Raw genomic sequence first — 25,793 nt, 5'->3', positions numbered from 1 at the left:
TTTACAAACTGGCAATGGGGTTATTCATGAACCACCCGATCAGAGAAACACAAATTGATTGATGTAACACATCCTTTTAAAAAGGGCCAGAAAATTGTCAATGCCTGGCGTTTTGTCTGAATCTTCACTTTTCAGGCAAAGGAAAAAGATTAACTAGGTGAAGGCTACTTGAAGTGCTGAATCATCAACACAGCACAATGTAATTCTGCTAAATTAAAATTGTCTTATTTGATTCTGTTGTGGTAACGTTAACAAGTAATTTTTTAACATCAAAAATAAGTCAAACAAATCATTTATCTCAACTGTTTTCAGGACTTACGACAACAAAAGTCATGGTGTTTTAACTAGCGAGAAATGATAACATGCCAAGACTATAAATAGCTTCAACACATTGATTTGAGACTTCAGTTTTGACTGTTATCTTTTGCTTCAAATGCTTTTTAGAATTTATTTTGTTTCAAATATCTTAACATTTTATGTTGCATCAAAATCAATTTTCTCCTTTTACTGTAATATGTTGATAGTGCCAGTCATCTTATTATTTAAAATCTTAGAACTTTATCTAACAGCCAATTATTTTTAAAGGAACCAATTTTTCTCAAGTCACTGTTTTCAGTGACATATCTGGTGATACTTTCACTAGGAAACCGACGGAGAGTGATGACTTTTTGCAATTTTACAATTTTTTTTTAACATGATTATGTACCTTAGAAAGGTCATGTAAAACATATACTTTATTCCAGTATACAATTCTGTATAAAATATTAAACATTAAGTATTAAAGATACATCTTAAAGTGTGTCTTTTGTACATATTTGCATAGTTTTAAGTTAACTAAGTTCGTTCTTTGCACATTCAATTATAAATGTTTTGGTTAATAAATCAGAACTTTTATAGTCCATTTTTCTTGGATGCCAAGTTGGTTTAATTTTCTCCCCACAGTCATAAAATGATAGAATGACTTATGTAGTCATGTACATATGTTGCCTTATCGGAATAAGGCACTTTTAATCACTTCTATCTCGAATATAGACAAGGGAGGACAGGAGCAACAGCTCTGGAGGTTTATTTAAAAAGACTAAGTTCTCATTTCTAAGGCCATCATAATGCATCCAATTACCATCAATCATAAAAGCAGCAGAATAATGGTGTTCTTCCTTGTTGAAAAGTGTTGCTCCTTCCAGTGTGTATCTAAGGTCGAAAGAGACAATAGTTAGATTTTTGAAAAGGTACTACCATTTCAACATTTCTTTAACTAGAAACTTTAAACTATTGTAATACTAATGGTCATCTTTTGTAAACATTTGGCAAAACACAACAGGAACGTACAAGTACTCTTTCGCTTTTCAATTTAAATTATCCTGTAGTGCCTTTTCATTCTTTTGTTGATTTGGTGGTACTTTACTGATGAGCTTAAATTTCTCCATCCATTAGGTACTACAATATACTTCATGAAGGCTTCTGCATAGTCTAAAACTAACCCTAACTATATATTTTACAGACTTAAAAAGGCAAAAGTCTAACTTTAGAACTCTTCATACCAAAACATTGTGCACAATGTCAGCCTGCTAAAACGAGTAGTCACTTTATTTAAAATTTAATAGTGATTTCAGGCAATATTTAAGTATCTAGACAAAAGGCAACTTGCTGAATGACTCAAGCAGTTTGCAATGACATCGAAGACTGAACTTGTTCACTTTACATGAAAGATTGGCATTCCTGCAGCTGTATAGGGCTTCGGCGAGACCGCACCTGGACTATTCTGAATAGTTTGAGTCTTCTTACCAAAGAAGACAGACTTTCCATGAAGGGAAAACAGAAGGTTCATTAGACTGACTCCTGTGATGAAAACTTTGTCAGAGAAGAGGAGAGTGGTCAACTGTCTGTATTCACTGGAGTTTAGGAGAACGAGGGGATGTCATGGAAATATATAAAGTTCTGACAAAACTGGACAAACTGAATGTAGAGATGTCTCTCCAGGCTGAGCTAGGGAGTCCAGATCAAGGGGTCTCAGGAAATACAGTAGGCTATTTCTGACAGAGAGAAGAAATTTCATCACTATGTGTGAACCTAAGGAATTCTCAACCTCATAAAGGTGAGAGAACAAGTCAGTGAATCTATTTCTGAAAGAAATTCTGCTGTTGTGATACATTTTAGCTTCTAGGAATTTATTTCTGAGAGAAATAGATTCCGAGAAGCTAAAATGTATCACAACAGCAGAATTGTGGTGTAGAAATAGAGGATTAGCCATGATCATGCTGAACAGCAGAGCAGGCTCGATAGGCTAAAAGGCTTACTCCTGCTTCTACTTTCTTTGTGGTGAAGTTTATTTCAAAAATACTTTGAAGGAGGAAATCTAGGATTCTGATCCAGCAAAAAATCAAATGGCCATTCAGTTCAGAATCAAAATGTGTAACATAAATAGGAAATTGCAGATGATGCTGTTTTCATATCAACTGCATTTATCCTCCTACTTGGTAAATATCATTGGTTGCAAGGTGCTACTGAAGATGTACTAGTGAGTTGCTGAACTGATTCTTCTCAATGAGGTATACTGCAGCCATTATACACAAGTTATGGCCAGAGTGTATGTTTAAGGTAGGCTGATCTTTCCTCAACAATACAGCTTCGAATATTATAGGAATTGAACTTAATATATGGAGATTTTTCATCAGACTCTTAACTTGATGGAAAGACTTTGAGAAGACAGAAAACCATAGCATTTCCAGTGGCATCATGTTCTTGTAGCCAGATATTTTTGGGTTTTGTCCAGTTGGGCTTCTGGTCAATGGTGATCTTCAAGATGTTGATAAGAGAGGGTGGGGTCAATGCTGGTAATGTCACAATGTCAAGGGGAGGTGACTAGAACCTGTTGCAAACGATCATTGCCTGGCACTTGTACTTACTGACATGGAGTGCTTCATTACTTGAGATGTGAACGGTGATGTATGTACTGCAATCAGATTGAAGATAACTAATGAAATAGCTGAAAATGTCTGGGTCTCCCTATCATTCTGTGATGTTCTGAAGTTGAGATGATTGGTTTCCAGCCATGTAATATGATATATGAAATATGAAATGCTGCCTACTGTGGGTCAGAGCAAGTAAAAATGGCACAGAAAATCAAAGTCGTGTCATGTCTTATGATCCATGTATCAGACCAATAGCTTTCAATTGAAAGATGGAATATCTTTTTCATGGCTGAAAGGACAATATGACAAGATTTCACATGAAGATTTCTAATGAACAAACAACTCAAAGCACAATTGACTGAGCATTATTTTTGAAACATACTTTTATTCAAACTATGGAACTGAACCAGGAGAAAGTGAGGACTGCAGATGCTGGAGGTCAGAGTCGAGAGTGCAGTGCTGGAAAAGCACAGCAGGTCAGGCAGCATCCAAGGAGCAGGAAAATCTATGTTTCGGGCATAAGCCCTTCATCAGAAATGCAGAGGTCCATTGCAGGTCTAGGAAAGTGAGTCTCTGAGTTGGGGCAGGACTGACTGCAGGTAGAGTAGATGGCGCATGAAACGGAGGATCTGGAAAGAGAATCTTTAAAGGTTTCGGATTTGTAGTGTACGTGGTCCGGAGTCCATGTGGGATCAGACGGTTCCATAGGGAGGCATTAATGAAGGAGATGTGGCTGTGGTAGCAAGTCTACTTGAGGACATGGCTGAAGATCTTCAGGGCAGAGGAGAGGACTTGGGGGGTACAGTGAGACAGAAATTCACTGAGAACTTTGCAGAGAGAGGAGAACTACTTCAAGATAGGCATCCTTAGAAGAGGCTTCACAGTAAGCTTGAAATCAACCGGGAGAAAGTGAGGACTGCAGATGCTGAAGATCAGAGTCAAGTATGTAGTGCTAGAAAAGCACAGCAGGTGAGGCAGCATCCGAGGAGAAGGAGAATCGATGTTTCGGGCATGAGCCCTTTATCAGGACAGGCTCATGCCCAAAACATTGATTCTCCTGCTTCTCGGATGCTGCCTCACCTGCTGTGCTTTTCCAGTATTACACTCTAGTATATGGAACTGAACCACCCTTTTTAGTTTTTAACAGAATTGGAAGATAACTTCACAAGTATACTTTATACTTCTTTTAAGTAGAAATTCAATTTATCCAGAGTTCAAACTGATTTATTTACTTTCCGTAACTCTTAACCTAAGACCTATCTTTCACACAGGGTTTTTTCCAGTGATTCTTCCTCAAATTGCAATCTTTCAATTTCATTCCAAATCTTCAAATTTTTGGTTCATTTTATTCAGATTACAAGATCCAAATCATATTTCTGCATGGTGAGCCATCATGACTTATGACTCCAATTGCTCATTTTCACAGATTCTTAAGCGTAGGAGTTGGAAACCTTTCCCTCTCAAAGTCCATCTCCATGGATCTTCTACGTAAAAGTGCTAATTATCAATCTTTGGAGACACAAACTGTATCATCTTGGCCAAACGGACAATTCAAAGTCCAACTGTTTACAACACAACATTCTCAACATCTCCCTGAGATTCTGTATACACAGGTGTTTTTGCTATTATTTTCATGTGTGAACACCCTACCACTTCAAAATATTCTAGGCCATCCTTTTAAATCTTCAATAATTCCCCTCACTAAAGCATATTGTCAGGCAGATCCTGTTTGAGTCACAGAACTCCTTCATTTAATGCTAAATTAGAGAAGTCCCAAACCATAACCGTATACATCTCATAACACTAATGTGTTAACTTTGGCCAGACTTAATTTACTAAAAATATTAACTCAATATCATCTATTTGAAATTATCTAAGATTCAAATGCCCATCAAAATATATGCCCTTTAGCTCAATTATTTTTACTATCTAGACATCACAGATAGCTTTGACCAGTGGGAAATCTGCCAAAGTCCTACCTTTGTTTTGCTAAAGCTAAATTATATGGGACATAGGCCAATTCCTCAGATTTCCATTGCTCCATATTTAGAATAACAAATGGAGGTGCATCATGGCAAAAAATTCTCTGTGTGAACATGCGCTGACCGTTACACCTAGAAGAAGAAATGCAGTTAATAACAGATACATGCCAGAAGCACCAATCTCGGAGATACCCATTCACCTACATCAAAATACCCCAATAGTGGAAGATTTGACTTCCAATTGGAATATTTCTCTGTCTAATTAACTCAGATTTATAATTAAGACATTTTAAAGTGACCTTACATTACAATTCCTCCAAAAGGTGAGCAACTAAGGCACAAAACTAAAAGTATGGTATATGAAAAATGAAATTACCTTTCAACAAAATAAACTAAGGCTAAAGCTATTTAGTTTTAAAAAAAAGGACACCACAAAATAACAACATATGTTTCCTATGGAGTGTGAGCAGTGCAAAGACATAACAAGGTTTCAACTTTTATAAACTTAAAAGATTAAATATGCTTGCTTTTCTTTAGAGCAGTAAATCAACTGAGTTAGCTGGTTAATACTTTCCCAATTCATTAGCTGCCTTATAATATTGGGTTGCCACAGAATAAAAACTAAGTAATTAGTTTTGAGGCAACTACTTGACTTTTGGAGATTTTAAATCAAGTTGTTTTTGATATACTGAAACAATGGAAATGTTCATTATAAATGTTTTAGAAACCATAAATAATTAGAGTTGAAATCATGCTTTTAAAAAAAACTTCCACCCTTATTCTCTCAATGTCAGATTCAAGATCTTCAAACAATTAAACTCCCATTTAATTGAAATCTTTTGAGAGGAGTTTTTTTTTTAAGAAAAGCAAGGTTAATCTATTGATTTTAGGGAAAACATACCCCTTTACTCCTTTATACAATAGCCTCTCATTTTGGAAAAGACAATTTTTTTAAAAAGTATGATTTTAAATTTATTGCAACACCTTTTATAGGAAAAGCATTCTTTGTCATAATGTTATAAAAGACCATAAGACATAGGAGTGGAAGGAAGGCCATTTGGCCCATCGAGTCCACTCCACCATTCAATCATGGCTTACGGGCATTTCAACGCCACTTACCCGCATTTTCCTCGTAGCCCTTAATTCCTTGCGAGCTTAAGAATTTATCAATCTCTACTTTGAAGACATTATACGTCCCGGCCTCCACTGCGCTCTGTAGCAACGAATTCCACAAGCCCACCACACACTGGCTGAAGAAATGTTTCCTCATTTCAGTTTTAAATTGACCCCCTCTAATTTTAAGGCTGTGCCCATGGGTCCTAGTATCCCTGCCTGACTGAAACAAATTGCCAGCGTCCACCCTTTCTAAGCCATGCATTATCTTGTAAGTTTGTATTAGATCTCCCCTCAACCTTCTAAACTCTAATTGAATACAATCCCAGGATCCTCAGCCATTCATCATATGTTCAGCCGACCATTCCAGAGATCATCCGTGTGAATCTCCGCTGGACATGCTCCAGTGCCAGTATGTCCTTCCTGAGGTATGGGGCCCAAAACTGGACACAGTATTCTAAATGGGGCCTAACCAGTGCTTTATAAAGTCTCAGTAGCACATCGCTGCTTTTATATTCCAACCCTCTTGAAATAAATGACAACATTACATTTGCTTTTGTAACCACGGACTCAACCTGCAAGTCAACCGTTAGAGAATCCTGGACTAGCACTCCCAGATCTCTTTGTACTTTGGCTTTATGAATTTTCTCACCATTTAGAAAATAGTCCTTGCCTGTTTTCTTTTTCCAAAGTGCAAGACCTCGCATTTGCTCATGTTGAATTTCATCAGCCATTTCTTTGCCCACTCTCCTAAACAGTCTAAATCTTTATATTAAGTGAACAGCTGCCGCCCCAACACTGAATCCTGTGGGACATCACTTGTCATCAGCTGCAATTCTCAAAAAATAACCTTTTATCCCAACTCTGCCTTCTGTCAGACAGCCAATCCTCAATACATGCCAGCAGCTCACCTCCAATATCATGGGCCCTCACCTTACTCAGCAGCCTCCAGTGAAGCACCTTTTGGAAGTCTAGGTAGGTAATATCCGCAGAGTTTTATATATACAGATGTTATATTAAAGAAAAGAAATGTATTTCATAGGATTTATATCTGAAATCATACTCCAAATATACAAATAGTGGAATATTGAGCCCGCACACCCATTCCACCCCTCAGTGTCCAACTAGATGGATGAAGTTACTCATAAGAGTTTACTGACTCACCACGAAACTGCATTTTGCAGTAAATGTAAACTTACTGCGCAGTTGAATGAAATGTCAATTAGATCCAGGGCAAATAAAAGACCTTTTTTTAAAAAAGTCACATACACAACCAACTATCATACCTGCTAGTCGGCAGCTACTGAGCAGTAATGACTTTGAACAGGTCTTTAGCTCAATCTCTCAACCAGAGAATAGACGGGGGAAACAAAAGGCAACTGAAAAGACAGGCAAGGATAAAAGGGCATTTGTTTATTGGATACTATGTTGGTTATTATTCAACTTCTGAATCATACTGAATTTGACATTATTTGCTCACTGTTTTACTTAAACACTGGCAAAGCTCTAGCCAGATTCTTGTCATATTAACTAATTTCCTGCAGTGGACATTAACCCAATGCGTGCAAAATGAACAATTAAGTAACCAGCAAATATATATCACTTCTGATCAGCTTATAAGAACATGAAGCAAATCTGCGAACGTACCCATGTTCTTTGCACAGCTGAGTCCTGGGACAGAACAATTCATCTACTGCTGCTTGAATAACATCACCCAGGAGAGAATCATGTGAAGGTCTTCGGGAGGGGAAAAAAAAACTTAGCATCTGAATTAGAAATCAAATCATAAACAATAAGAATTGCTTACTTTCAATATATTCCATATTAAAATTAGTTTAAAAGACAAATAATTTGACTAAAATTGCTTACATTAATGCTGATTATAATTAATGTCTTCAAAGCAATCATTTTCAACAATACAACACGTGCTGCAATGGGAATAAATCTGGCAATCATTTGGTACTATTTAAATTATTCTGATTTAGAGTTTGATTCAAGTAGGACAATGCACGATGAGTTCAAGTTAGTGTTAATCAGACGCACTACTCTAGCAATTGTGGTGACAAAATTGACTGGGCAGCACAGTGACTCGGTGGTTAGCACCTCTGCCACACAGCACCCAGGTTTGATTCCAGCTTGGGCAACTGTGTGTGAAGTTTGCATATTCTCCGGTTGCTTCAGTTTCCTCCTACAGCCCAAAGATGTGCAGAATAGATACTGGATGGGTCTGGGTAGGATGCTCTAAGGGTCAATGTGGATTGAATAGATGACACTGTAGAGATTCTATGATGAATGTAGTGTTTACGATTTCTGGTTATCTTCTTACAATAGAAACCTGCTTGTTTAAATACTTTTACCCAAAATAAATCCATCCTTAAACAAAAAGGTCCAAGTGAATGATTGCAAGAGTGATGTTTGTTCAGTGTAGACTTAATTTTTCTGCTAGCTTCCTGCTAGTATTTGAAAGTAGGTTTTCAACTACAACTACTTAAATAATTCCATCTTGAAGACCTGTAGAGCTGTCAAGTGACAAACTCCTTTTGAATAGGTTCAACACTTAGTTTAAAAATGCGAATCAGTTTTATTTACATTGCCTATACAGGAGTGAAAAATTAATTTCAAACTCTGACTTGAAAAAAAAAATGGTTTGGACTTTGCAGTTAGTTCCATAATTTCTGTAGATACAACTAGCAATAAGTGACCAATCATCAACTATAAACAATTCCTTTGTCTTCCCACCCTTTCTTCTTTCTCCCTCCTCCTCCTCCTATCAGCAAAAACACCTTTTCCTAACTGCTTCTAGTTCTAAACAAGGGTCACGCGACTCAAAACACAAACTCTAATGTTTCTGCAGATGTAGCCAGTTTCTGTTTTTGCTTGAGGCAATAAATGACTCTTAAGGATTTTACTAATGGGAGACTTTTCCCTGCCATCCTATATTTTATTCTTTCAACAGGACAGTCAAAGACCAATTTCTGTTCTTACAGTACTCATTTTCTATGATTTAGAGTCAGAGTCTTACAGCATAGAGACAGGTCCTTTGGCCCAAACTGGTTCATGCCATCCACGCTAACCTTATTTCACTGCACTTGGCCCATATCCTTCTAATTCTTTCCTATCCATGTATTTGTTCAAATGCCTTTTTAATGTTGTTAATGTTGACACGTCAACCACTTCCTCTGGCAGCTCATGCCATATGCGTACCACGCTCTGTACAAAAGGTTGCCCCTCAGGTTCCCTTTTATTCCTTGCCCTCGAACCTTAAACCGATGGATGCCCTCTAGTCCTTGATTCCCCGGACCTGGGAAAAAGACTGAGGGCATTCACCCTATCTATGCCTCTCATATCTGAATCACCTAAGGTTCCCCCCTCAGTCTCCTACACTCTAAAGAAAAAAGTCCTAGCTTATCCAACCTCTCCTTACAACCCAGACCATTGAGTCCGGGCAACATCCTTGTAAATTTCTTCTGCACTCTTTCTACTTTAATAACATCCTTCCTATAACAAGGTAACCAAGACTTAACACAATACTCCAAGTGTGGCCTCACCAACATCCTGTATAGCTGCAACATAACTTCCGAACTTCTATACTCAATGTCCGGACAATGAAGGCCAAAAGCTGCCTTCACTGCCTTCTCTACCTGTCACTCCACTTTCAAAGAACCGTGAACCTGAACTCCAAGATCCCCCTATTCCACTACACTCCTTAAAACCCTACCATTCACTGTGAAACTCCTACCTTGATTTGACTTTCCAAAATGTAAGATCTCACTTATCTATATTAAACTCCATTTGCTATTTCTCGGTTGATCAAGATCCTGCTGCAATTTGATAACCTTCCTCACCGTCTATGATACTGCCTACTCTAGTGTCATCAGCAAACTTACTAATCATGCTTTGTACATTCTCATCCAAATCACTGATATAGATAACAAACAGTAATGGGCTCAGTACAGACCCCTGAGGCACTCCACTAGTCACAAGCCTTCAGTCCAACAAGCATCCATTATTACCCACTGCTTCCTATCATCAAGCCAATTTTGTACCCAGAGCAGCCTACCATATGGAACCTTATCAAAGGCCTTACTGAAATCCATACAGACTATGTCTATCACTCTGCACTTGTCAACCTACCCAGTCACTTCAAAAAATTCTAATAAATTTGTGAGGCATGATCTCCCACTCACAAAGCCTTGCCAACCACTCGTAATCAAACCCTGACTTTCCAAATGCATGTATATCTTATCCCTTTCAATCTTCAAGTAGATTAGATTAGATTAGATTACTTACAGTGTGGAAACAGGCCCTTTGGCCCAACAAGTCCACACCGCCCCGCCGAAGCGTAACCCACCCATACCCCTACATCTACATTTACCCCTTACCTAACACTATGGGCAATTTAGCATGGCCAATTCACCTGGCCTGCACATCTTTGGACTGTGGGAGGAAACCGGAGCACCCGGAGGAAACCCACGCAGACACGGGGAGAACGTGCAAACTCCACACAGTCAGTCGCCTGAGGCGGGAATTGAACCCGGGTCTCAGGCGCTGTGAGGCAGCAGTGCTAACCACTGTGCCACCGTGCCGCTTACTGGTCTATAGTTCCCAGACTTTTCTTTGCACGAAGGGCTGCAAAGAAAAGTCTGGGAACTATAGACCAGTAAGCTTAACATCTATGGTAAATTACTTAGATTAGATCTAAAATCTAATCTAATCTAAGTAATTTACCATAGATGTTAAGCTTACTGGTCTATAGTTCCCAGACTTTTCTTTGCAGCCCTTTGTGAAGAATGGCATAACATTCGCTACCTTCCAGTCTTCCAGGACCTCACCCATGGCTAAACTATGATGCAAAATTATCAGTCAAGAACCCCCAATTTCTTCTCTAGCCTCTTGCAGTGTTCTTGAATATATCTGGTCAGGACCAGGTTTATCCATTTTCATACATTCTAATACATCCTTCATCTCCTTTACTGTGATATGGACTGTCCCCAAGAGAGTGATATCACCACGAACTGCCCCAAGTTCCCAGGTCTTCATGTCTTTCACCATAGTAAAACACAGAGTAGGAATATTGAGAACCTCACCCATCACCTGCAGTTCTACACATAGATGTCCACTCTAGGTATTCTTTTTCCTTTAATATAGTTAAAGTTCCTCTTTGGATTTACTCTAATCTTCTCAGCTAAGACTATCTTGTGCCCTCTTTTCAGGCTCCTGATTTCCTTCTTCAGTAAACTTCTGTATTTCCTGTATATCTCCAGGGATTCCCCAATCCCAGCTGCCTGTACCCGAGCCACACCGGCTACTTTTTTTCTCGTCAAAGTCTCAATATCTCATCATCCAGGATTCCCTATTCCTGCTAATTTTGCCTTCACCCTCACAGGAAAATACTGAGCTTGAACTCTAGCTATCTCATTTTTAAAGGCCTCCCATTTGCCAGAAGTCCCTTTGCTTGCAAACAAACTACTCCAAGCAACCCCTGCAAGCTCCTGTCTAACTGCATCAAAATTCACCTTGCCCCAATTTAGAACTTGAAACTGTGGACCAGTTTTGTCCCTCTCCATAACTATTTTAAAAATAATAAAACTATGGTCGCTGGTCCTAAAGTGCTCCCCCACTGTCACCTCCGTCACCTGTCCTGCCCTATTTACCAAGAGTTGGTCGAGCTTTGCCCGTTCCAGAGTAGGACTCTCTATATGCTGCTCGAGGAAGCTTTCCTGAACGCACTTAACAAATTCCATCCCATCTAAGCCCTTAATGCACCAAGAAGGTCTTGGTTTTTAACTTTTTTCCTAACTCTCTCTAATCACGTCGCAGCACCTCAAACCTATGTCATTCGTGCCAATGTGCACAATGACTTCTGGCTGCTCACCCTCCCCCTTCTGCTCTGAGACATCCTGGACCCTGGCATCGGGGAAACAACACACCATCCCAGATTCCCATTTCTACCAATACCGACTATATTTTCCCACCCAAGGAACATTTTAATGTGCATAAATGAAATTCCAATTACTTAAATGTTTAAAATCCTAATTTCAGCATTCAACAAACCAGTCCCATCACAGGAGCATTTAGTGGTAAGCTACTCGGTTTGTCACAAGATCACACTAATGCTTTAGCAGAATTATATAGTCTGTTTTACATAAAGGGCATAAAGTAACAGATCTAACTGGTAAACGTATGTACCAGTCATAGTATGATGTATCCCAAACGGAAATTTTAAAGGATCACTTGAACCACTAGAGCATATATTGCTTTTGATTTTGATTTTGTACTAGATACGGCAATTAAATCCAGAAGATTTATGCTCTCAAAAAACAAAATAAAGCTCATTATGTTCCATCCAACATCAACAGCACACATCTATTGCACCAGTTTAAAGTTATTTTATTTCCCACAGCAGTTACTTCATTTAAAAAAAACAAACATTTTTCTTCACCTGTATATCATATCCAGATAGACCAAGACATAAATTGTTCTAATTCATTTTACATAATCCTCAATTCGCTGGACTCAAACTGAGATGCTAAACACAGGTTCCAATGCTGATCAAAAAAAAACAGTACCACCCAGTTTCATGCTGATATAAATTTTAAAAAACAACAAAAAAAAACGACATACAAGATAGTAATCGTATTGCGCTGATCTTCCTGTGCACGTGCGGGACATCTCCCATTAGAACAGAATGTTTCCTGGATTGTGGACATAAGATTCTCCAGGTTCCTTGTGAAGTTTTCATGTTCATTTCCAAAAAGATCAATCTCTAGTGAGGCTTTGTGGACTTCTGATCTGTATTGACATTTTTCCATTTTATCCCAAATCCACAGTAACTTGACAGTTGTGAATTTACAAGAGTCCATCAAGTACAGAAAACGCTCAACAAATTCCTTTCCCAAGTGGCTTGATAATTCTCGACGAAAATTCTCATTTTCACTGAGAATTACATACAACAACATCAAAAACCCATCAATGCTGCAAGTGTTTTTTAGGCTTATCCTAACATACAATGGAGTGCAGGCCATTGCCTTTCTTCCAGCTTTAATGGTATACATTCCACCCCATGGAAGAACAGGTCTCCAGAAGGATCTATCTTCATTTGAATTATTTGTAACAGATGCTCGGATCTCTTCGAATAACGTCTTTGACCTAGAATAAAGATGTTTTAAGAAAAGCAACGTGCTTAGATATAAATTAAATGATTCAAGCTTGTACAAAGATATTCAGCACTATCTATTAACAAAGTTAAAACATTTTCCATTTTTCTTCGCCAATATTCTGTGACTATCCAGATAGGTCAAGTGTTACTTTAATCTTCATAAAGCTACAAGCTAACGGTAACATTGCCATGAAATAGAGGTTACAAAATCAGACCTAAAGTTGAACTAACTAAATTTTTGAATTCACCAATACAAGTATGGGATAATATCACAGTGTAGTGTACCTGCGAATGATACAATCTTCAGAACAGGAAGAGTGCTTCATTATTTTAGTAATTTTATTATAATCCATCTTTATTATTAAGAATCATCAACATACAATTGTTTCAAAGCATATTCTGGAGTTCTACTCAAATGATTCTGCAACAGGAACAGATTATAAACAAAATTCACCAGTATATAAATGAATCAATAATGAAATGTAAAAACAAAATACTATGATGCTGGAAATGTGAAATAAAAACAAAATGCTGTAAATATTCAGCATATCAGACAGCATTTCTGTACAGAAAAATAGTTGTCTTCCCAATGAAAGGTCATACACCCAAAACATTAACTATTCATTTCTCCAGTTATGTTGACTGATCTGTTGAGTATCTCCAGCATTACGAATAAAGCAGAAAATGTAATCACTGGATAATACTTAGAATTCACAGCAGAAAAACAGCTGAACAGATCTGTTGTCGGTGTTTATGCTTCACACCAGCCTCCTCCCACTCTAAAGATTAACTCCTACGAGCATATCTTTATTTTCCTTTTTCTCTATTAGTCCAGCATCTATGGTCTTTCATATATTGCAATCTCCAGATTCTAACTATCTTTGAGTAAAGAAGATCCTCTGAAGCCTCTTATTGGACTTATTAGTGACTATTTGATGTTTCTAACACCTAGTTTGGATATCTTCTGCACTCCCCTCTACTCTTATCAAACCCTACTATGAATTTTAAAAGTCTTTTGGGTCAACTCTCAGTCTTTTTTTTCCAACTATAAGTTCCCCTTCCCCAGATACTGCCCAGGCCATCATGTTAGAGAAGGAAACTCAGTCACTAAAATAGTTCAAAATTGATAAAGAGTTGGTATTGTATGTGGGGAGATTAGAAATGTTGTTTTTGCAGGTGGGGGAGGGGGTGTAGTGGGGGAAGGGAAGGGGAACATTCTACAAATAGTCATGGAATTCTTGTAGCATGTAGCATACTTAAGGCTAATGAATAGAGAGGGTCTTTTAAAGAAAATAGTTTTAAGCTAGGAAATAACTATGAAGGGTTGTAGCTGACCACAAAAAGAAGCAGCAGGAACATTTCACAATAAAGATTATAGTATGATCAGAGAAACTGGATAAAAGAACAAGCTGTAACAAACAAGGAACAAAGAATGCAGACAAGGACAGCAGGACGGCCAGATAAGAAAATAACTAACAAGTGAGGTAATCGGCTTATGATAGGATGGGAAAAGGGAGGCGTGATTCCACAACTTGTAAACTGAATAAGAAAACTAACAGGCTCTGTTTTGGCGCACATTTCTGCTTGATTGCAGAGGCATCCGGTACTTGCAAGACTGTAATAAATTGTTCTTGTTTCCAAGGCTTTGTCTAAGGTTGATTGATTTGTGAGTGAGTTCTGTTTCTCACATTGTATAAGCTGTCAATACTTAAAGTCAATAAGGCACCAGGACCAGATGAGATGCATCGAATGATATTGAGGGAAGTGAGAGCATAATGGAGTTATTAGTTCTTTGAGGAGGTTACTAGACAAGTTGATGAGGGTCGAGCAGTGGATGTGGTGTATATGGACTTCAGCAAGGCATTTGATATGGTTCCCCATGGTAGGCTCGGTCAGGAAGAATGGGATACAGGGAAATTTAGCTGTCTGGATACAGAATTGGCTGGTCGACAGAAGACAGCGAGTGATAGTGGAAGGAAAGTATTCTGCCTGGTGTTCCACAGGGCTCTGTTCTTGGGCCTCTACTCTTTGTAATTTTTATTAATCACTTGGATGAGGAGATTGAAGGATGGGTTAACAAGTTTGCAAACGACACAAAGGTTGGAGGTGTCGTTGACAGTATAGAGGGCTGTTGTAGGCTGCAGCGGGACATTGACAGGACGCAGAGATGGGATGAGAGGTGGCAGACGGAATTCAACCTGGATAAATGCGAAGTGATGCATTTTGGAAGGTTGAACTTGAAAGTTGAGTACAGGATTAAAGACAGGATTCTTAGCAGTGTGGAGGATCAGCGGGATCTTTGTGTCCAGGAACATGGATCCCTTAAAATTGCCACCCAAGTGAACAGGGTTGTTAAGAAAGCATTTGGTGTTTTGGGTTTCATTGACAGGGGGATTGAGTTTTTAGAGCCATGAGATCTTGTTGCAGCTCTATAAAACTTTGGTTAGACCGCACTTGGAATACTGTGTCCAGTTCTGATCGCCCTATTATAGGAAAGATGTGAATGCTTTGGAGAGGGTTCAGAGGAAGTTTACCAGGATGCTGCCTGGAATGGAGGGCTCATCTTACGAAGAGAGGTTGACTGAGCTCGGACTTTTTTCATTGGAGGAAAGGAAGAGAGGGGACCTAATTGAGAGGCACAGATAGAGTTGATAGCCAGAGACTTTTTCCCAGGGCAGAAATTGTTAACAGGAGGGGTCATAGTTTTAAGCTGTTTGGCGGAAAGTATAGAGGGGAAGTCAGAGGCGGGTTCTTTACGCAGAGAGTTGTGGGAGCATGGAATGCGTTGCTAGCAGCAGTTGTGGAAGCGAGGTCATTGGGGATATTTAAGAGACCACTGGACATGCATATGGTCACAGAAATTTGAGGGTTCGTACATTAGGTTTACCTTATACAAGGATTAATGGTCAACACATCATGGGCTGAAGGGCCTGATCTGTGCTGTGCTTGATATGTTCTATCATATCAAGTGAACTGAAAATAATCTTTCAATATTTCCAGCACTCAGGGGTGGTTTAATTGGACTGAAGAATTGCAAAAAGTACACTTGTTTAAAAAAGGTTTTAAAGATATGCCCAGCAATTACAAACCAGCCAACTTAACTTTTGATATGGGAAATCTTCTAGAAGCACTTATTCAGGATTGTCACATGGAAAAATACAGGTTAATTTAGAAAAACCAGTACAAACTGTTCACAGGAAAACTGCATTTTACTAACCTTTTCTTTTAAAAAAAAGCAAGGGAAGTGGAAAGTTTTAAGTGTACATCAGCATCCACAAGGTGTTCAATAGGGTACAAAAAGACTTGTGAGAAAAATTAGAACTCTGAAAAGGGACAGCAGCATTGCGGATACAAACTGAGAGATAAGAAACAGTGAGTAGTGGTTAACATTTTTTTTTGAACTATAGAAAGGTTTGTGGTGGTGTTCTCTGGGGTCTGTTTTGAGACTCTTGCTTTTCCTGATGATGGCAATGATTTAGATATTAGCGTGCAAGAGATGATTTCAAAGTTTGTGGACAATGTACAACCTGGGAGCACTATAAACTGATAACAGCATCGAACTTATAAAGGACACTGACAAATTGCTGGAGTGACCAAATAAGAAACAGATAAAATTCAATATGGACAAGTGAGAGGTGTTACATTTTAGTACAAATAACATGGTTAAGAAGTAAACGTACTATTCTAAAGGGGTGGAGGAGCAGAGGTCTGGATGTATATGTGCACAAATCATTAAAGGTGACAGGACAAGTAGAGAGAGCAGCTAATATAGCATACAGTATTCTAGGCTTCAGAAAATAAGGAAAAAAAAAGTACAAGAGCAAAGTAGATGTGCTGAACTAGTATAGAACACGAGATATACCTCAGTTGGAGCATTGTGTACAGTTCTGGGTGCAGCACTATTGAAAAGATGTGAAGACATTGAAGAGTTCAGAAGTATAAGAATAATTCTAACGGTGAGAAATGGTTATGAAAACAGATTGGAAAAGCTGGACTGTTTGTCTTGGAGAGAAGAGGAGTGAGGGAGGTCTGATAGAAGTTTGCAATTTTTGTGCAGATTTGTAGCTCAGATTGTGGTTCAGCTAGTAAGTTTGCTTGCTGAGCTGGAAGGTTTGTTCTCAGACATTTTGTCACCATGCTAGGTAACATCACTGAACCTCTGCTGAAGCACCTGCATACTGTTCAGCTTTCTATTTGTGTGTCTTGGTCTGTTGCGGTGGGTGATATCACTTACAGTTCTTTTTCTGAGAAGTTGGAAAATGGGGTCCAAATCAATGTGTTTATTGATGGAGTTCCGGTTTGAATGTGAGGTCTTGGTTTCCTTCATTGTGATGGCCCTATTCACATCAATAAACATCACTCTGGCCAAAGAAACACTGGCCCCACTACGAAACGAACCAAGGACACATACACCAGACAGCACCAACTCCAACTAGTAGACAAACTAGAAGACAAACTCGTCACCCACTTCACCTTCAACAAGACCTGAAAACAAATCAATGAGACACCCATGGGATCACCGATATCAGGATTCTTGGCAGAAGCAGTTATGCAGAGGTTGGAACGAGCAGCCCTCACCAATATCCAGTCCAAGCTTTGGGTCCGCTATGTGGATGACACCTTTGTCATCACATAAGGAACAAATTAGAGGAAACCCACAAACACAATCAACAGCTTTACTGGTATAAAGTTCACCAAGGAGGAAGTGAACAACAAATTTCCCTTCCTAAGTGTCACAGTAGAATGAAAAGCTAATGGAGAGCTACAGACCAGCATCTACAGGAAAGTGACATACACTGACCAGATACTCAACTACAGGAGCAATCATCCCAACACCCACAAACAGAGCTGCATTAGGACATTATTTAAATGAGCCACAACACACTGCAGCACCCAGGAACTACGATGTGGTGAAGAAAAGCACCAATACAATGTATTCAAGAACAACAGGTACCCGATAAGCACAGTCTGTCAATTTTATACAACAAACCTAAACAAGACAACACAACATGCCCAGAGACTCTAGCCACACTACCATACATTAGAGACATCTCAGAGATGACGACCAGACTACTCCGGCCCCTTGGCATCATAGTAGCCCACAAACCTATCAACACATTGAAGCAACTCGTGATGAATCTAAAGGATCCTGTACCAACAACCAGCAGAACGAACATCATAAAGAAAGTACCCTGCAAGGACTGCAGCAAACATTACGTCGGCCAGAGAGGCAGGAAACTAGCCACTAGGATACATGAGCACCAACTAGCACCAAAACATAGGACCAACTCTCACTTGTATCCTTACACACAGACAATGAGGGTCACTAGTTCGACTAGGACAATACATCCATCCTGGGACAGGCTAAAAAAAGACACATACAGGAATTCTTAGGAGCCTGGCATTCAAACCGGATCTCCATCAACAAACACAATGATTTGGACCTCATTTACCAACCTCTCAGAAAAAGAACCAGACATGATATCACCCACCACAACAGACCAAGGCACATAAATAGAAAGTAGGACAGTACACTAGTGCTTCAACGGAGGCCTACTGATCATGTTACCTAACATGGTGACAAAATGCTGAGAACAATCAGTGAGCAAACGTACAACCTGATCTGATAGAAGTTTTCAAAATCATAACAAGTCTGGACAGCATAGCCAGAGAGAAACTATTCACACACACAAGCGGATTGAGAATCAAATTTTAAACAAAATAAATGCAAATGTGAGAAAACTCATTTTAAACACAAACAGCATGCGGTTGGAATCTGGAATGCACTGCCTAGAAATATGGTGCAGTAGATTCAATTGAGACATTCAACACAAGATGACTATTTAAGTGGAAATAATGTTAAGGTTTACAGGAAGGGTAGGAGATTGGCACCAAGTTAAAGTGCCAAATGGCCTATTCCTGTTACAACTTTGAACGCATTCACTTTTAATTATTGCCTCCCAATTCTGATATCATTCTTTCAATATGGTTTCACCTTCCACTGACTCTAAAACCTTTTTAATAATATGGCGATCAAAAGTGTGAAATATGGGATAAATAAAGGTTCATATGCTTTTAATTCTATGTTACAATTCATCTGTCACACTAGCAGCTTAAGATGCACCAGTGCTACGAAATCAATTGTGTAAGCTTTAATCCTGATGAGGTCCACATTCCACTAAATATATAAAATTATAAATTTATTTAAACTTCCTCAAATGAATTGCACACTCAAGTACCTCTTATTAATTTTTCATGCACATAACTATTCAGGACATTTAAGAGCATAGCTTTTCTTTTCAACTCTAAGTAATGAAAAACAATAATTGTACTACATTACATACAATGGCGCTAAACAATTTGTTTTAATATGAGAGAAAAATATTCTCTTCCACGCCCTCAGTTTAGCAGGTCAAATTCCACACTAAGCCTATCCCAACATCCAAGATATTAGTTGAGCATACAGCAAAATTATCACATTCTCTTCACCCTCTTACTACTTCTCCGCTATTTTTTATTACAGTTACTTCATTCAAAATTACTTCAAATTTAAATTTGTAAACTCCAATTTTTACTTTGTTATTTATGTTGTGAATGCAACATGCAAAACATTAGGAAACTATTTCTTGCTACCCCACAACTTGCAGGTAGAAGCAAAAGTATGGAAACGGTTAAAAAAAGTTTACATTTTGCAAAAATGATTGTAAAATGTTGACCATATTATTTAGCATTTCTTCAATAAGTAAGTACATTGAAATAATGTATTATAATTGAAATATAAAAAGGGTTATACACAAAATTTCAAATTTAACTACATAACTATTTGCAAAAACATGAATAATGAAGTAGGGACAAATGGATTAAGATTAGTATAATTAAAATTGAAGTGCATGCCAGTCTTGAAATAAGTGCTATACTTATGCTCAATTTATTTTATGTTGTATCAATAACTGCCTGTGTAAGCATATTATTCATTGCTACACAGAACATGATGATAAGGGAACTAAGAATCCAGACAAGATGGTTGAGTTACCATGGAAACCAAGAGACCCAAAGTTTAAAAGTTGAGATAATGGAGACCCGCATGAGCTTGAAAATTATACAATTATGATGAAAACTATATCTTTGAGATGCTTTATTAGATAACTAGGATGAGTTTCACACTTGCACATGTCTGAATAAAATATTTGCTTCCTTGAACTACAGACTTGAAGATGGTCATTTTTCGTGACAGTATGAAATCAACTATTTTGCAGTTTTATAAAGAAGTGTATATTTTCTAATGATTATTTTCAGAACACGTAGAAAGTATGGCCATATCCAAATCAAATAACTTTAATTAGACCTATAAATTAAAATCATGCTGTGTTACATAGGTCATTAGACAACTGCATGTTCGATCTGGGATTGCGAAGTATTTTCAGTAAGACGTTACTACTCTACACAATGCATGTATGGCTAGTAGAGTCAGTTAGTTAGTTGGCACATGAAGAGATTGCTTTGTACAGATGCAGTTGCACTGTTTATATCAATCTGAGCCTACAAGTATCACATATGCCAACACAAACCAAAATAAATTTGCTTTCTGTTACATTAAGTTGCTTCAAAATTCATTCTGGATAGAAAAACTCTGACATGTGTGGTTCACTTGTGATTGTTTGTATTAACAATAGAGAATTCAAATTTTATCACAGTTGAATTGATTTTGGTCTAGTACTTATATAAGCAACTAATGGGTTGCAGTATAATCACAAACTGGGGCATAAATTCTAAAGGATGAATTTAGATTATTAAGATTAATATATACTTCAATTTAAAAAGGGCCTATCCTGCAAAGGTTATGTTAGCAACTGACATGAATGCTCATTCTCACCCGTTATTGTCGTTATTGAAACTTGAATGATCAAGTGCTATGATCATCCAAATAACAAATGCACTATGTTAGCTTCTGTAAGAAATACAACTTAAAAAATTCTAAGTTGAAGTTTCTTAATTTTGTCTCTACTTATGCTAACTAAAGTCAACCAACAGATGTATAACTGAGCCTGGTATTTCAACAACCTTTGTTTATTCCCTGTGCTGGCCTCTACTGAAGACCTTCCTCACTACAGAGCTGAAACAGGGGACTTAGAATAGTAGAAGAAACAAAGATAAACTTACATTCTGCCACTCAACCATTTTTTCCATCATGCTGTTTAAGGCTCTTCAAAAGGAATCTGAACAGCAATGACAAAGTTACAGATCATCCACCAACTGAAATAGATTATAGAATCACAGAAACTTACAGCACAGTTCTCTCAGGTCACTGGGTCTGTTCTGGTTTTCCGAAACAGCAGTCATGCTTAGTCCCATATCTTGCTTTTTGACCATAGCATTTTAATGGTTATATCCTCAAGTACCTATCCAACTCCCCTTTAAAAATTACCTATAGAACCATTTGTAATACATGCAATATAATAAGGATCACATTCTAAATAAAACGTATAGCATAGACTTTTAAACAGTAATCTTAACTGCTCTCCTACAGACACAATTGTTTACAAATTTTTAGCTATTAAGTTATAGCTTGAATCACAGTTGCTATTAAATAGGCCTGTGTTATCTTTATTTCTGAAATAATCAACATCTATGATAAATTTGCATTCATGACTCCAATGTAATTATAACTGCATCATAGCATTAATTTTCCACTTCCTGCTATTATGTATATTACCCTGTTATCCATTGCAGGACCAGAACACAAGAGTAGCCTTTTTGGTCACGTTGTTATGGGTGAAAAATTCGCATAATTTATAGTTTTATTTACTTGTCATTGTAATATACCTGAACACATTGTGTATCAATGAAATTAAACTGTTCCTGCAGGAGTTCTGCAATATAATACAGTTGACATTTTTTCTATTGAAATTCATTGTTTATTTAGGAAGTATCATTACCCTTCCTTTCAACTGTGATAGTGTACAGGCCAGAGATTATAAAAGTATTTGAGCCAGGTGTGAAAATTAGTTCAGTAATAACAGTCAGGTGTTTTTTTTAAAACTTATAGGTTCAAACAACAATCTAGCAATTCAGTACTTCAGGACAGTTTCTGGGATGAGAATGAGGTTAAGTAGACTAAATTTATATTCCTTGAAGAAATATCTAATTGAGACCAAAATCTGATGAATCTTGACATGGAAGAAGCCAAGAAAATGTTTCCCCTGGCTATGGAATATATAACATGGGGTCACTGCCTAGAAAAGAGATCAGCCATTTCGATTGGAGGTAAGGAAATATTTCTCTTCAATCTTTGGAATTTTTACACCAACATATTCACTGACTGCAAAAACTGGAGCTGCTGGAAAAACTCAGCAAGTCTAGCAACATTTGAGAAGAGAAACCAGAGTTAACATTTCCAAAAGGGTCACCCGACTTGAAACATTAACTCTGAGATCTCTTCAGAGGTGTTGCCAGACATGCTGAGCTTTTTCAGCAACTTCTGTTTTTGATTCTGGTTTACAGAACCCACAGTTCTTCTGGTTTTTATATTTACTGAATATATTCAAGGCAGAAATCACAGAATGCGGATTCTAAGGAATATAGCAATAATGCAGGAAGGTGGAGTTGAGGTAGAGGATTTGCCATTACCTTGCTAAATGGTGTAGAAGGCTTGAAGGACCGATTCCAGTACCTGTTTATTTTATTCTAATGTAGAATTGCTAAGGAGCTGTCTTTTGGATGAGACCTTACCAATGTGCTGTTCAAATGGATATAAACAATTTCTGCAAAAGAAATAGACTGAGGCATGTATCCCATTGCTGCCTCATCTCATTCACTGCATATGCCCAACAAACATGACAAGATTTACAAAACAAAATCATTTAGAAGCAATTTCAGACATCCTACAAATATAAAATGCATCATTTATTTTAAAAATCTTTCATTGTTCCTTACAGGAAGAGGAAATGGCCAACTGTCCAAAACCTCACTGGATAATTTATTCAAAGAAGATGTTGACTTTTTCAAATTATGATTTTGCAGCCATTTGGAAAATCCTTTAAATAATGAGAAAAACAAATCTAAAATCCGGCTGCTACTATCTTACATTTTTTTGTACCTTCAATATGGTTAGAAGAAGAAATTTGTATTTCACAGTCTTTTTTGGAGAATGATGTATTCAGGATCCAAATGATTAAACAATAAATGGTAAAATGATTTTCTTTCATTGGACCTATTTTAACTAGTTTTTTAAAATCCCATCAGTAAAATTTAAAACACCATTCCTTCGAAGGAACATTCTCAGTCTAAAATCCAACACAGTACTATTAATACATTTTTGCAAACACAATATGCCAATGTTATAATCATAATCCAAATCAATTCCACAAATGAATCAGCCTAGCAATACTGTACCTGGTTCACTTGGTTAAAGTATGGTTCTGAGTTCTACAAAAGTGTGCTATTTGACTCGAGAGCTTACTCAACACTTAACCAATGAATCAGAGAGAGTGCGCATTGAGACCAATACAGAGCAGGGTTATTAGAATGGGCAAGCAGGTAGCAGGAATTTCCATTACTGGATATCCCAAAAATGACACGGCATCCAGTTTCGGTGCACAAAAACTGGAGCATTTGGGTACTTCAGCAAGGAAATCACGTCAACACATATTTTACACATCGCTGTTGAAATACAACGATTGCAACTTTACATCAAGTTCCAGGTCAGATTTTTAAAAAGTGAGACAAAGCCACAAAAATACAAAGTTAAAAATCACACACCAGGTTATAGTCCAACAGGTTTAATTGGAAGCACACTAGCTTTCGGAGTGCTTCCAAGTGTGCTTCCAATTAAACCTGTTGGACTATAACCTGGTCATAGAGATGTACAGCATGGAAACAGACTCTTCACTTAATTTCGTACACCCCAGTCCAACACCGGCATCTCCAAATCATGACAAAAATACAAATTTGGAGAAAGTGAGGACTACAGATGCTGGAGATCAGAGCTGAAAAATGTGCTGCTGGAAAAGCGCAGTAGGTTAGGCAGCATCCAAGGAATAGGAGAATCGATGTTTCGGGCATAAGCCTGAAGAAGGGCTTATCCCGAAATGTCGATTCTCCTGCTCTTTGGATGCTGCCTGACTTGCTGCGCTTTTCCAGCAACACATTTTTCAGCAAAAATCCAAATTTGCCGACTGTAGATTTCCATTTACCCAAATCAATATTTCCTTACTCAATTCTTAATCCGTAGTAGGACAGCAGTACAAAATTCATGGACTTTCTTACCATCATGAGTTCTGTTTTAAATGGACGACTGCACCGCCAGGAAAACAAAAAGTTTTGAGATAAACCTTCATAGAAAATCGTTTCAGCAGAATTATCAGACCAAATCTGCTGTCAATAAAGTTTACCAACCGTGCCTCTGAAATCCAAAGTGAATTTAAGTGCGTGACTGCGAATGTTTAGAGAACTGCACTAGAGTAAGGCCCAGTGACAAATACACCACCTTCAGCCAGTCAACTCTAGGCAAGTTGTACAGCGAATTCGCGTCCGGTTTTCACACACTCCAACATAATTTCATCGCTAAATGCGTTTTGATTTACCTTTCGGGTTGACAATATCTTTTTCCAGGATGCTTCAAGAAATTCTGAGCATTGTCTGCCATTTCGACATTAGACACAAAACTCGCATCCATGCCACCCTCAATTGTAAAATATAATCATACTTCGCTACCCCCACACCGCCGACTTTGTTATTGTGCAACGTCACCAGCCGTCCCGGCGCACACTGCGCCCCACCTACCACTGGAGAGGCGTGGCCGGCGCTGGGAGGAATAACCAGGCGGGGCCGGCGTTGCTGCTGGAGCAAAGGGTTGGGGTGGAGTTTGGAAAAGGGCGGGGCTTAGATGGGCACGTGCTGCGCTTCTTTCGCGTTGATCTGGAGTCAACTGTCATTTCTGCAGTTAGCACCGGTAACACAGCGGCTCTACCGGAGTAGAAGTGCCAGCTGTCCAGTGTCATTAAGTTATACGGCACCAGACTCTTGGCTCCAACTCATCCATGCCGACCTGACATCCTAAACTAATCTAGATAAGAATCGAAAGAACTGCGGATGCTGTAAATCAGAAACCAAAACAGAAATTGTTGCAAAAGCTGAGCAGGTCTGGCAGCATCTGTAAGGAGAAATCAGAGTTAATGTTTTGGATCAGTGACCCTTCGAACCTGAACTAATTTAGTCCTATTTCCCTCGAAACCCTTCCTATTCCTGTACCCAACCAGATGCCTTTTAAATGTTTTATTTGTACCAGCCACCACCACTTCCTCTGGTAGTTCATTCCAGACATGCACCACCATCTGTGTGAAAAAGTTGCCTCTCAGCTCCCTTTTAAACCTTTCCCCTCTCACCTTATAACCATGCCCTCTTGATTTGGAATCCCCGAGCCTGGAAAAAAGATTTTGTCCCTTCATCCTATCCATGCCTCTCATGACTTTATAAGCCTCTATAAGGTCACCACTCAGCATTCGACACCAGGATAAAAAGCCACAGTTTATTCAATATCTCCCTCTAGCTCAAATCCTCCAATCCTGGCAATACCCTTGTAAATGTTTTCTGAACCATTTCAAGATTTCTATAGCAGGGAGACCAGAA

At 38.3% G+C, this 25,793-nt stretch overlaps 1 protein-coding gene across 8 annotated transcripts; it reads right to left on the bottom strand.

Annotated features, from left to right (window-relative positions):
- Positions 1-343: 343 nt before the first annotated feature.
- Positions 344-24,942, bottom strand: dorip1 (dopamine receptor interacting protein 1). Of its 8 annotated transcripts, XM_072568420.1 has the most exons (8): positions 24,749-24,939; positions 22,794-22,927; positions 21,327-21,382; positions 13,452-13,587; positions 12,632-13,156; positions 7,655-7,744; positions 4,892-5,026; positions 345-1,191 (listed from the first exon to the last, which is right to left on the bottom strand). In XM_072568420.1, exons 4-8 carry the CDS (start codon positions 13,517-13,519, stop codon positions 1,008-1,010), a joined length of 1,002 nt encoding a protein of 333 aa, XP_072424521.1. In that variant the 5' UTR covers positions 13,520-13,587; positions 21,327-21,382; positions 22,794-22,927; positions 24,749-24,939; the 3' UTR covers positions 345-1,007. The 8 variants fall into 8 exon arrangements, with proteins under 8 accessions (XP_072424526.1, XP_072424521.1, XP_072424520.1 ...); XM_072568419.1 differs by lacking the exon at positions 22,794-22,927; XM_072568421.1 differs by lacking the exon at positions 22,794-22,927 and having other exon boundaries at positions 21,327-21,419; positions 24,749-24,841.
- Positions 24,943-25,793: the final 851 nt, after the last annotated feature.

The sequence above is a fragment of the Chiloscyllium punctatum genome, chromosome 4 (assembly GCF_047496795.1).
Source record: "Chiloscyllium punctatum isolate Juve2018m chromosome 4, sChiPun1.3, whole genome shotgun sequence".
NCBI classification, from domain to species: domain Eukaryota; kingdom Metazoa; phylum Chordata; class Chondrichthyes; order Orectolobiformes; family Hemiscylliidae; genus Chiloscyllium; species Chiloscyllium punctatum.
This window is presented reverse-complemented; position numbering and strand designations above follow the sequence as displayed.